Below are 13,308 nucleotides of genomic sequence, written 5' to 3'. Positions count from 1 at the left end.
AACTCTTTGCACACATGGATTCATCATCAGAAGCATCAGTAAAAGAACAAGGTCACCAATAAACCAACAAGCCACAGGACTAAAAGCAACGAAAATGATCATGTGAACAGCTATCACAATTTTCAAGACCTTATCAACAACAATTTGGAAAAACACAAATTTGCAGATGTGTAATTTCCCATTTAAAGGCCCAGTGTGTAGGATTTAGGAACATCTATTGGCAGAAGTTATATATTCCATTAATAACCATGTTTTCATTAGTTTATAATCAACATAAAATAAGACACCGTTGGGTTTTTTGTTACCTTAGAATGAGCTGTTTACTGTATGTCTTTATACAGAGTGCAGAACAGACAAACCAAACACTGGCTCTCAATAGAGTAGGCCTCCAGGAAGTGCGTCAAGCTTTGAAGCCAAATTTTGTAGTGGTGTTTGTCACATGATGCAATAGGGGTGAAAAGACTTTTTCCCATAGAGTTACACAGTTGGAAAGAGACGTCTGTAAATCACTGGATACGTTTTTTTAGCGCCACAATCCTACAACATGACTTGTTTCACTATCAGCATTTGATCCATTTGGTCCAATAGCATTTGGAAAGTCTGTAAGAGCTGCGAGATTAGATCACTTTATCCCCAGTCAAGTTAGCTGGTTAGGCTGGTGGAAGTTTCTAGTGCGCTTGCCCTATGGGCCCAGTGACGCAGAAGCAGCACCGATTATCCAGGTTACTTTATACGCAGCAGTTGCATGTTTTTGGCTTCATGTGCCACTGAGCATCTTTCATCCAACGCTATATCCAGGTCTCTTTGCCTTGGCCACTGTAGTTCTCCTACACACTTGGCACATGGGGGGAAAGTTACAATTCTATTCACATTTATATTCTCCTGTCTTTCTCTTTTAACACAAATTCTCACATTAAAAAGGTGCTGATATGAAGAGAGAACTAAAGCCCCGTCCAACAGTCTCGACAGTTTCCTCCTTTATAAAAAAGGGAAACAAAAGCATTACCACAAATCTGGTATCTCACTGCACACCCGTTAACAGCACAGCACAACTTTCTGTGCAAATGCTACGTTTACAAAATATAATTACATGTACAAACAAAATATCAAACAAACATTACTGAACTTTTTGTGGCTAGTTTGTATTTCTAATTTCATCTCCTGGAAATTTACAAACCACAATAATGTAGTAATGTTTGTGTGTTTTGAATTTGCTATCACATAAAATAAAATGGCATAAAACAAAATAAGGTATTTGCTTTCTGGCTGACGGTACAAGGGATAATATCAGAATTTCACACAATCAGGACGTCTGGTACTTTTAAATCAGCCTGCGATGATGCAGAGCTGCTGATGTTGACATATCCACAAATCGCAACTCATTCTTACTTATCAAGGAAATACTTTGTTCAAACAGCAAACTCTCTTTCTACTTTCTCAATAAATAAATAACAAACAAAAAGAAATAAAACATAATAAAATAAAAAATAAAATAAATAAAATAAGACAAAATAAAACAAAACAAAATAAATAACATAAAATAAATAAAATAACATAAAATTAACAAATTTAAACACAACAAAACAAAAACCCCAAATAAAATAAAATAAAATGAGATGTCATTGTCGTCATCTGACCACACGAGGTCGCTGTTCTACTGGTGGATGCTTCACAGACCGACAACAAGGGGAATAAATAAGCAGTCGGAAATCAAGCTGCCTGCTGATTGCAGTCACAAGAGAAACCACCGGCCTGTGGAGTTGTTGTGTTTTTATTGCAGGGCAAAGTGCTGAGAGAAGGGAAAATGCTTCCTGCCGCGGTCATGTCTGTATCCTCTTCTTCATTTTTTTCTTTGGTAAGTTGTTTTAATAAGACAGGTGTGCACACACTTCAATAAGCTGTTGATAACTTTGGGTGTTTGATATATGAAGCGTGAGGACTCTACAGGGAGTGGACAAACACTGGTTACTCACACTTTACTGCACTTTTTATTTATAGCTGAACTCGGATCAGTGTTGAGGTTTAGTGGCCTCGGTTCAGACTTTACCTTCCTCTTTGCAAATGCTCATTTTTCTGTCTGCCTCATATCGCCATCATTTTTAGACTTCTCACCTGTTGCCACACTTCATGTTTCTGCAGTGTATTCGACTGAAGCAGCAGAGACTGAACATTGACGGATCTGCCTCTCTGTAACTGTAAGTTCCTTTAATTTGTTGACCTAAAGCGACTAAAGCAAGTCATTTTTCAACAGCTGACTCATGATGACGCTACTTTAACTTCACCCAGCTCACTTTGTGTTAGTAATGGACCACAGTAGCCTCCCAAAATGCTGGTGCATTAATCCATATACGCCCTATTGTGTTGTGTTGTAATGTGTTTCTGTTATTTTGCCTGCAGTTATAAAACAATGAAACCTTGCAGCAAGTCACCTCTCATACTGCTGGAGCTGATTTACATCACATTACTCCCAGGTAAGACAAAATGTTTTCTACTTTTGAAAGGCTGATGTAGTAGAGTATATAGAAATAAGAAAATGTTGATTGAGAGACTCAGCTGTGAAACTTCCCCATTAACCCAGTAAAACACGTTCTGCAGCCTACGATCTATAAATGGCGCCCAGCTTCTCAGTGCTCAGAGATCTGAGAAGATAAGTTTGTTTGTTAAATGCTGTTGAGGCCATGATGTGTGATTGCAAAAGGGTCAATTAAATGTGAGGACAGAAAGAGTACTGCCAGAGATCAACAACATGTCATCTTTTTTCTAGCAGTTCTTGAGGCACAAGAAGTCAAAGTCTCATCCACAGTGACGGGATACCTGGGGCATGATGTCACCCTGCCATGCACATTCATCCAGGGAGCACAACACGCTGATATTACTCAGGTTCAGTGGGAGCTCAAGCCACCAGAAGGAGAGAACATCGTCCTTATTGTTTTCAATGTTAACTTTGGAGTCAGTGTTCACAATACGTCTCTGAAGGGCAGAGTGGAGCTTAAAGAACAATCTTTGATCATCAGAGATGTAGAAATGAGTGATGCTGGGCCGTACACCTGCAGCATTGCAACTTTCCCCAGTGGTTCATTTGAAGGAACCACCAACCTTGTTGTTCAAGGTGAGTATGAAAAGCATGTTGACGCAAATGATAAATAATCTTCAAAATCAGCATGATCCCAAACTAATAACTTGAACCTAATATTTTATTTCAGCTTTGACAGTAGATTATTTTAACCTGACTGTACATTGCTTGTCAGTGGGGCTGGGCAATATGGAGATGCTATATCAGTATCAAGATACAAGACAATGTGTCGTCTTAGATTTTGGACATCGTTGTACCGTGATGTGGCATAAATGGTGTTTTTTCCCCTCATTTAATTAGAGTAAAATTTTGGAAATTTATCAACCTACCAGACTGTTTATTTATTTTAATGCTTGCCTCAATCCACTTAGTCGTCATGTCCGGATTAATTATATTAAGTTTTATTCATAATGCCTGATATCGTGAATCACAATTTGCCTCGGAGGGGTTTACAGCACACAACATCCCTCTGCCCTTGGACCCTGACTGCTGAGAAGGAAAAACTCCCCAAAAAAACATTAAAAAAAAGAGGTAGAAACCTCAGGAAGAGCAAAGGAGGAGGGATCCCTCTTCCAGGACGGACAGACGTGTAATAGGACAGATCAACATTATAAATTCACATTAATCCATTATTTATGATTATTCATCAACAATCTCATTGTGTTAATATTTTCTGAGGAAAAAAGAACAACAAAAAAACAACAGTCATCCCTTCAACGTTCTGCATCAGAGAGCGTATCTGTTCAGAAACATTGTGTTCGATTATGTCTCCCAGTCCTGGCATTAAATTAAATTAAATCTTTGAGGAGATTTAAAAAAAAAAAAAACGAGATATATATCATGTATCGAGATACAGCCTAAAAATATCACAATATAATTTTCAGGACAGATCACCCAGCCCTACTCATCAGTGGGGAAAACATGGCTTGGATTCTCTTAGAACATAAGACGGATCATTTGATACAGCTGCTGTGGACCTTGTACGTCACTCAACATTTATACAGCAGTTATTAATGATAAATAATCACAGTCACGTTTCTTCTCCCAGAACAGATGCAGTTATCATCAGGGGCGGTTTCTGGTATTGTGATTGCTGTCCTGTTGCTGTTAGTCGTCGTGGCAGCCGCACTTTACCTCCGCTTCATCAAAAGGTGTGTGTGTTTGATGTGTATTAAATGTAGAAAGGAAACCTCTTCCCCTGACAAAGACGCCCTCCAGGGTTCAACATTAATGGGGTTTTTTTCCTAGTTGAGCAAGTGGGTCAGAAATCAACTTGCCCAAAATCAAATTTTACTTGCCTTTTAATTATTAGTGGTTATCAAATAACAACAAATACTAAAGTCAACTGTCATGTTTAATCTACCCCCACCCAACTAAACCACAACTAAACTGAGAGTGTTTCCAGGATAATTAAAATGCTCGCTTGTACTTCAGCTCATAAACTTTGTCTTGACCTGCTGCCATTTTCTCATGAGTGCCTAATCAGTACTGCACATGTGCAACTCTGAACCCTCACTCTAGCCATTTCCATCATCAACTCTTGAAAAAACAATGTGTAATTATTTTTTAACACTTACTCAATCAGAGAGGTGAGTTATTAGATTAGCAACTGACATAGCTGACGTGGCATTTTACCTGCCCTTGACAATGGGACAAACTTATTGTTGAGCCCTGCTTATTTCGTCAGCTGTCACAGATATGTCATTATCCACAGGTGTAGATTTTGGGGGGTAAGCGGGGGACATGTCCCCCTCAATATTTAGAACATGTGCATTTGTCCCTCCAATAAAAACATTAATCATTAAAGTAGCACAGGACTTTTATTTTGACAAAATTAAGGACATTTACATTATACAGTAAATTGATGCAGAAAATGCGCACACTGGTGTATAAAATTCAGCTTGATGCAGGAAATCAAGTGTTTGATGCTCAAACTTCTCTGGTGGACAACCCCTAAACCCTGCGTTTCATATGGTCCCTCACAATGTGGAAATGAAACCCACACACTTACCACATATTTCTAACGATAACTATATACTTTGTTTCCACTGATCATTATGTAATGGTATTACTGTAAATGTGTGACTTCTTATCTATTTGGTCTTTGATATTTACATATACAGCTAAGTGTAATTACAGGGAAAAAAAACAACAAACTGCACAATGCAGAGTTTTATGCATGCATGGCCATGATGAACCCTGCATGTGTATACAGTGTGCACTTTTCTATTTATTGTCAGACAGGCATTATGCTCTCTTTGCATGATACATTTTTTGCTATTTCTTTGAATTTCTGGGATGTACTGCATGTTTTAGTCATTCTCGGGATTTACTGCCTTTACTGAGCTGCAAGGGCGTACAGTAGGTTTGGTTTAAACAGTGGGAGGGACACATATGAAACAGGAGGCTTGGAGGTCATCAAACACTTTCAATTTTATGCATTCTGGTGAATTTATATGCACCAATTTGTGTATTTTCTGCCTCAATTTATGGTGTAAATGTCTTGATTTTGTCTGATACTTTCATGTTTTCATTTTGAGGGACAAATGCACATGTGCTAAACACTGAGGGGGATTTGTCCTTTGCCAATGCTATACACCAAGAATTATTATTTTATTTATCTATGTTTTTTATTTAGCCTATGTATGCCTTTTTTACTTAGCCTATTTATTTTAGTACTGTACCTGAAGTTATATTTGAGCAAAAAGGAAAATGTTTCTTAACAGGTTAAGAAACGTGTCAAACGTGTTTTTGTTTGTTTGTTTGAGATAATTATTGAAAAGCTGGTTGTATCTTGGTTAAAATGTTCTAATAAAGCAAAGATAGAAAATATTGCAATATCTTGTGTGCTGTAAAGTGGTTTGAAAAACATTAAATTGGAATCGGCCATCCAAACACTCTGCAAATTGGAAATCGTTATCGGCCCAAAAAATTGTAATCGGTGCAAGTCTATTAATTTGTTAAGCATATCTTCGGGCTGCTGTGAAACTGCACCTACTTAGAACAACAAAAAGTTTATCTTGGGTGCGTCGGTACATGGACACCTGCACACCAATGAAACCGGGCTGGACAGACATACATAAGGTTCACAAGCTGAGATCAAGGCAAAAAAAAGGTCAATTTATTTAAGACATTCATGAACAAAAAGAAGAGTGCTCAAAGTGCAAAAAATAATAATAAAAAGTGAATAGAAACAGCAGCAAACATTTTAGTCCTTGAGGGAACTGACGAAAGTCAAAGACAGAAACATTTGTTGCTGTTTTTATTCACTTCTCAAAAATATGTTTTGTACTCTGAGCATCCTTCTTTTTGTGTAAACCTTTTTTGTGCTGTCCAGCTCAGTTGCGTTGGTGTGCGGGTATCTCCTCTGTCGTCCCTAAACATATCTTCAGTATCTTCTTTGAATATTTATCGGTAATAAATCAAGTTTTAATTAAGTTCATTTTATATTTAGTTCATTTAAAACAAAAAGCTGTGCCTTTTTTGGTTTGTGTCAGCTGTTTTTTAATTTAAGAAGGGATATATAAGTTTATACAGAAAGGTTTATAGGATTAGAAAAATTCCTGTAGAACAGAAGTCAAATCAGCTCAATCACATGCAGAAAATCTGATCACAGAACTTTTGATTCCTTCACTCAGACGTGATCCTACTGTCAGACACCGCGTCTACATCGGTGAGAACACAAGCACTCTTCACTCTATTTCTACACAGCAACCGATTTGTTTCAGTTCCCGTGTCTGAAGCGTGTCTGTCTTTCAGATACAAATCCAACGATGGATGTGGCCAGGCCATCTGTTCTTCGACGAGACGAGGTGAGCTGGTCTGAAGCCACATCTCGGAATTTAAGCTGCAGGAAGTTTCAGTCTAATTGTGCTCTTGTTTCACTAAAGCACTGAGCAGTTAACTCTCCATCTTAACTCTGTCTCTCCATCACTCATAGGATGTGGTCTACTCTGACGTCAAGCTCAAATCATCCAGAGAAGCTAAACCTCCACCCAGTGAAAAACACACAGCGGATGATGTCACGTACTCTGAGGTTGTAGTTTTGCGCCAGGAGCATAAATGAGATGAAATGTAAGCTAAAATCATGATGACGTTTTCTTCCTTGTACAACTTGCACTTTTCAGCTGCTGTATGAAAGTTTCATTTACCATCATTTTGGTATCATTTAGTGAAATCAGCACATCAGCTGCTTCTAAAATAAAACCTAACCTCTGTGGCTCCTCCAGGCCGTCTATCCTACTCTCATAAAGGGTTTTCTCTATGGGCCCATGTTTCCATTACAGCCTCACAGCAGCTGATAAAATACAGTATAAAAGGAAATTTAATAATTCAATATATAGAGTCTGCAACCAGCCCAGTGGCTCTGTAAGGCTGTTCTTCAGCTAAATGCTCATGTTAACACGCAAACATGCTTAAAGTGACGATGCTACGATGCTGGTGTTTAGCCATAGATATGTAACAACAACTAGATGACCCCACGATGGCACCTAGTCAGTCCAATGGGACTGCTCGCCTGGCACATACGCCAAAAAAGTTACTAGCCATACAGGATTACCTAAGGATATATGTGCAGTAGTGTTTCTCCCACTGGACCTAGCCGCAAGTTCCTGATCAGCTCAAAGACTTTACACTGTGATGACGTCACAGATTTTTAACTCGCTTTTCTCAGCTTAGGAAAGATTTACAAAGGGAAAACCTCCACGGATCAAAAGTTCATAAATAAAAGTGCCATTAATAACCTTGTTTTCAGTTCGAGGTGTCCTGTCAACATTTAACAGATGTCTCTTTTCCACGGGGAAAATGCTTTTTGGGCGCTGTGGGATTTTTTCACTCTGAGTAGACACACAGAAACATTGGAAGCAAGGCTGAGCTGCTCTCCTGGGGGCCTGTGTTTTGCAGGTATAATGTTTACAATCCCCATCATGTCAAAATGTAAATGGCCCTATCTAAAGCTAGTATCCAATTTGTCCTTTCTGGGCTACTGTAGGACAACATAGTGGACTCTGTGGAAGAGGATGTGCTCAGCATCGAGATATATCTAGGTTTATTCTAAGGTAACATAAAGAGAGCGATTCTTAGTTTCAGGTGATTATACACTAATGAAAACATAGCTATGACTAATATATTTAATTTCTGCCAATATATCCCCCTAAATCCTACACACTGGACCTTTAAGCATATCAACTGCAAAATATAATTGTGTGTTTATTTGACCAGTTTAAAAGTTTTATCACATTTTGTTCCTGAAAGCCACGCTGAATCCATGCCTCCGCTGGGATCTGGATAATCCTGTTTTTCTTTAAATCAAAGGCACGCCAATCCTAGTCAAAAGTTCTGAGTAACACTTACTGAAGGTTTGATCCAGATCAAAACCAAGACCGGATTACATGATCTAATCTGATTTCAGAGCCCTTTTTCCTTTTGAACAACTCACTTTCAAGATTTTATCCAGTCCTTTAGCCCAGTGGTTCCCAACTGGTGGGTCGTATGTCCATTCTGAACAGACCGCAAGTGACTCACAGAGCTTTGATTTTGATGTGCCGTTTCCCACTGTCGAGTGAGGGACTAATGGACAGCTACTGAAAAGAGACAGCAAACTAGCTCAACAACATGGCCAAACGCACCTGCAGACGCCCTGATCTGATTTGTTTTAATTGTGATCCTTGACATCAGTGGAAGGAAGTACTTGATAACTTAATTAAAGTTTTTAACACTTTCTAACGGTTTGATCCAGATCAAAACCTCGACTGGATTACGTGATCTAATCTGATTTCACAATCCTTTTTCCTTTTGAGCAACTCACTTTCAAGATTTGAGCCAATCCTTTAGCCCAGTGGTTCCCAACTGGTGGGTCGCGTTCCAAAAGTAGGTCACGGGTCCATTCTGAATGGATCGCAATTAGTCTGAGTGGGTGGAAGTTCGCTGCATAGATCAGCCTCTCATTGGGCGGAACGAGCCACCCGCTGAAGTCCCGCCCTACCACCTCTGGTTGTGTAGCAGTTTTCAACCGTTTAACACGTCCTTTACTAACTTTTGCGGTGTTTGATCTTGCGGGGATGTAGCCATTTTTCTGCCATGGTTCGCGTCCTGTAGGCAATATTTTTGTGGGCGTGTTACACCAAAACCTGTTTCCCCCCGGCAATATTTTTGCAAGCGCGCCGTTGCTGTGGCACCGTCCAGAACAATTGTGATTGGTTGAAAGAAATACAAGCAGCCGGGGCGTTTTTTCCTTCAATCTCAAAGTGTGTGTTGGCCCAGCCAGACCTTTCTTTTCTTGAGAAAGGTCTGGTGAGCGAGACTAGATCGCAATTGACTCGTAAATGTGTCAAGTTTGAAAAAACACATTTCATTTAAAGTACAGTGGATTGTCAGCACAGCGCTTTTATTTTGAAGTGCTGTTTCCTGCTGTGGAGTGAGTGACTAACGGACAGCCACTGGACAAAGACAGCAAACTAGCTGGACGACATGGCCAAATGCAAGTATGACGCTGAATATATTAAACTGTGTGGACCTTGAACTAATGACTAAGGAGAAATCTGGACTCCATGGCTGGACCAGTTGGGAACCACTGCTTTAGCCAAAATCCAGTCATATTAAACAATGTGACCCTAAGGACCATGATTGTCTAAAATGACATCACAATCTATCCAGTAGCTGCTGAAATATCTCAGTCTGGACCAAAGCAGTGCAGCTAGCATAGCTTAACAGGGCAACGCAGCGACATGTGGACACGTTTGGCACCATTTGCTTTTAAATATTACAGGTATTACAAGCAGAAGCAGCCACAGTAAGCTGTTTACACCTCCAACACGTCTCTTAACTCACCATGCTGTGCAGTGGAAAAACACTCTCACCATGCCAACATGACCACGTCATTACAGCACATCGCATAACATTCATTCATTCATCTTCTAACCGCTTCATCCTCTTGAGGGTTGCGGGGGGTGCTGGAGCCTATCCCAGCTGACATCGGGCGAGAGGCAGGGTACACCCTGGACAGGTCGCCAGACTATCGCAGGGCTGACACATAGAGACAAACAACCATTCACGCACACATTCACACCTATGGACAATTTAGAGTTACCAATTAACCTAGTCCCTTATCTGCATGTCTTTGGACTGTGGGAGGAAGCCGGAGTGCCCGGAGAGAACCCACGCTGACACGGGGAGAACATGCAAACTCCGCACAAAAGGGCTCCCATGCCCGGGATCGAACCGGCAACCCTCTTGCTGTGAGGCAAGAGTGCTAACCACCACATCACCGTGCCGCCCATCACATAATATAAAGTTCCTATTCCTCCTTTGTTGACCATCAAAGGAGGAAGACAAAAACAGGAAGACAAAAATTGAAAATAACACAATGGACAGGGAACCAGCTCAGCAATGCAACAGAGTGTGTTAATGACGGCAAGAGGTCAGCGTGTTGAAAAGTGACACCAAACTTGCGCAATCTCTGCAGTAAAATTCTCTCTAGACTTCAATTTTTTGTCATTCAGCTAAATTGGACATCATGACGTTAAGAGAAGTGATGTGTACCTCGTGCCTTAACCAAGCGTTTGCATGTGAGCCTTTTTTCAGTGTTTAAGGGTTTATGAGTCAGAGAGGAAGGCCACTCTTTCAAATTCTCACTTGTTCTGTTCTGAGCCTTTTTGCTAACTGTAACAGCAATAAATGCATACTATAATAGAGCACTCTACGTATTCTGTTAGCACTGATACAGATAGCAGTTGTAGTAGTATTTCACCACACCCAGTACTGTGTCTGCTGAGGGTTTGAATCTCAAGATCCTGTTCCTAGATGTTGCAGTCTGATCGTGCATGTGTAAAAAGGTGATAAAATATGGTTTGCAGAGATGCCATGATGATGCACACCATCACTGAACATCCCCAACACTCACTCTCTGTTAGTTTCTGCCTTTCAGCTGCGTTTCCTGACTGTGTCACTTTGTGGGTGTGAGATTATGTCTGCTATACGCTCACTTTGTGTCGCCAGAATAAAATGTTTATTTGTTGTTGTTGCTGTGTTAAGATATTAACTTTAGGGCTAATTTAATTTCCTGTGTTGTTCCATTAAGTTTATATTTAAAATCAGTGCTTGGAGTTGTGATTACAATCAGTGTAATGCATTTGAGATGTTTAATTCCTGTTAAATCATGCAGACGAGCTGGCAGACAGCTGACGGAGCACAGTTCTGTCAATTGTCCCCACATTTGTGAACAAGACTGTTTGTCAGTGGAAACTGTTAAATAAAGTTCTATATTTTCACAGACATAATCACAGACGTGGTTTCCCTGGGATTTTTTTTCACGTACTGTAGAGTTCTGTCATGGCAGGAAGTAGATGAGAGAGATAAGACAAGTGCTGTTTGAAGAGCGTGCATTATGAAAGTCTTTCCATAGCAGTCTGTTATTACTCAGACATGAGAAGAAAAACTGCAGATACGTCTCACTGTAGCACAACTGAGAATGAGAGAACATTAGTCATGTGCTATTGTGTTAACAAATGTAACTCTGAGGACAAAGTGGATGATGAGGTTGTTGATTGTGATCTGTAGAATTTTGGCCCACTCCTCCTCAATGGCTGTGTGAGGTCCCTGGATCGTGGCAGGAAATGCCACATGCTCAGAGGGTCACAGGTCTGGTGAATATGCAGGCCGCACAAGAACTGGGATGTTTTCAGCTTCCAGAAATTGTGTAAAGATCGATACAGGTCGGGGCCTTGCTTCATCATGTTGCAACAGGACGTCATGGCCGCAGATGAATGGTATGACAAAAGGTCTCAGGATCTCGTCACTGCATCTCTGTGTAGTCATGCTGCCATCAATGAAACGCACCTACGTTCATTGTCTGTAGCTTTTGCCAGCCCATACCATAAACCCACCTCCACCATGGCGCACCCTATTCACAATGTTGGCATTAGCAAACCGCTCGTCCATACTCGCGACGCCATACTGCCCGATACAGTGTAAACCAGGATCCATCTGTAAAGACAACACTTCTCTAAAGTGCCAGACGCCATCGATGATAAGCAGTCAGGTCAAGGCCCTGGTGATGAGACCAAGCGTGTAGATGAGCTTCCCTGATATGGTGTCTGATGGTTTGTGCAGAAAGTTGTGCAACAAATTATTGCATCATCTGTTCAGGTGGCTGGTCAAAGGGTGTTTTCACAGAGTCCTTTTTAAACAAACCAAACTCAGACCTCCTTAAGTGCACCAAAAAGTGGACCTACAGAAAAGGGACTCGGTTCTTTTTGTGTTCACAGTGTCAATTCATTTGAAAGAGGATTCAGTTCTCTCTCAGGTTGACTTCAGCTCTAATGGAGCCTCAGTCCTCTTTCTGTTCACACCATAGCCTGTATACAATATATATATACATATATCGACGCATTTTTGACGTGGCACTGCAGTGCGGTTATGAAACCCTTAATTTTCCAATGAACTTAAACTTGGAAGGAAATCTTCGCGTCACTGTGTGCTGTAGATTGTTGCCATTTGATGTATTCTACATTCCACATCTGGAGACAGGCAGTATCTTCCGTAGACCAAACTAATCCTCGTCCTGTGTCTTTGCAAGTGTTACAGGCCGACGTTGTTTCATCTGTTTTTTATCAAGCGTCCCAGTGCAACAGCATGTGATCTAGGGGGCTAAATACAATGGCAAAGAGCAAAGCGAACAAAGCAATTGCTTTGTGTTTACAAGGCACAGGTTAAGTGAACAGCACTGCGGACATGAAGCGGAGGTGGTCTGAGTTAGGTTCGCTTCAGAGGGGTCTGAGTTCTCTTGGAGTGTTCACATATGCCCCAAAAATGCTGAGTCACTCCTTTGAGTCCATTTAAACGGCTGAAAAGGACCAAGTCGACGATCGTGCAAGTGAAGACGCTGGATGTGGAGGTCCTGAGCTGGTGTGGTTACACATCCCTTTGTGGTTGTTTTGTGTCTCTCTGTAGTCCTTTTGCATTCCTCTTTGGTCATTTGAACCTCTTCATGCTTGTTTTGCTGTTTGGGATTGTTTTGTGTCTCTTTGTTGTATTTTCATTGACTTTTCAACAAAACTCTAACAGTGGCTCTGGCTAATGCTGCCATTGGCCTATGCTTGGTAAGCCTGCTAAGTAATCCATCCATGAGACCAATGAACCAACCTTCTGACCCAAGGCCGTATTCACAAATATTCTGAGAACACTCTCAGAGAGCTCCTAACTCAGCCTAAACACTTGTAGTAAGGAGTCCAAGCTTA

General features: G+C 40.7%; 1 protein-coding gene across 2 annotated transcripts; it reads left to right on the top strand.

The window, feature by feature from the left end:
- The first annotated feature begins 1,692 nt into the window (after positions 1–1,692).
- LOC125892536 (nectin-3-like protein) lies at positions 1,693–12,453 on the top strand. Of its 2 annotated transcripts, none has more exons than XM_049582515.1 (8): positions 1,693–1,855; positions 2,140–2,195; positions 2,398–2,471; positions 2,768–3,109; positions 4,122–4,224; positions 6,712–6,746; positions 6,833–6,885; positions 7,014–12,453. In XM_049582515.1, exons 3-8 carry the CDS (start codon positions 2,408–2,410, stop codon positions 7,137–7,139), a joined length of 723 nt encoding a protein of 240 aa, XP_049438472.1. In that variant the 5' UTR covers positions 1,693–1,855; positions 2,140–2,195; positions 2,398–2,407; the 3' UTR covers positions 7,140–12,453. The 2 variants fall into 2 exon arrangements, with proteins under 2 accessions (XP_049438472.1, XP_049438471.1); XM_049582514.1 differs by having other exon boundaries at positions 2,765–3,109.
- Positions 12,454–13,308: the final 855 nt, after the last annotated feature.

The sequence above is a fragment of the Epinephelus fuscoguttatus genome, linkage group LG8, assembly GCF_011397635.1.
Source record: "Epinephelus fuscoguttatus linkage group LG8, E.fuscoguttatus.final_Chr_v1".
In the NCBI taxonomy this organism is placed as follows: Eukaryota; Metazoa; Chordata; class Actinopteri; order Perciformes; family Serranidae; genus Epinephelus; species Epinephelus fuscoguttatus.
This window is presented reverse-complemented; position numbering and strand designations above follow the sequence as displayed.

Excerpts from the sequence above, each read along its gene's own strand:
- LOC125892536 (XM_049582514.1), top strand. The coding sequence starts at position 2,408 with ATGAAACCTTGCAGCAAGTCACCTCTCATACTGCTGGAGCTGATTTAC. Across the intron at positions 4,225-6,711 it reads TACCTCCGCTTCATCAAAAG|ACGTGATCCTACTGTCAGAC; the intron begins GTGTGTGTGTTT and ends TCCTTCACTCAG. Across the intron at positions 6,747-6,832 it reads CAGACACCGCGTCTACATCG|ATACAAATCCAACGATGGAT; the intron begins GTGAGAACACAA and ends TCTGTCTTTCAG.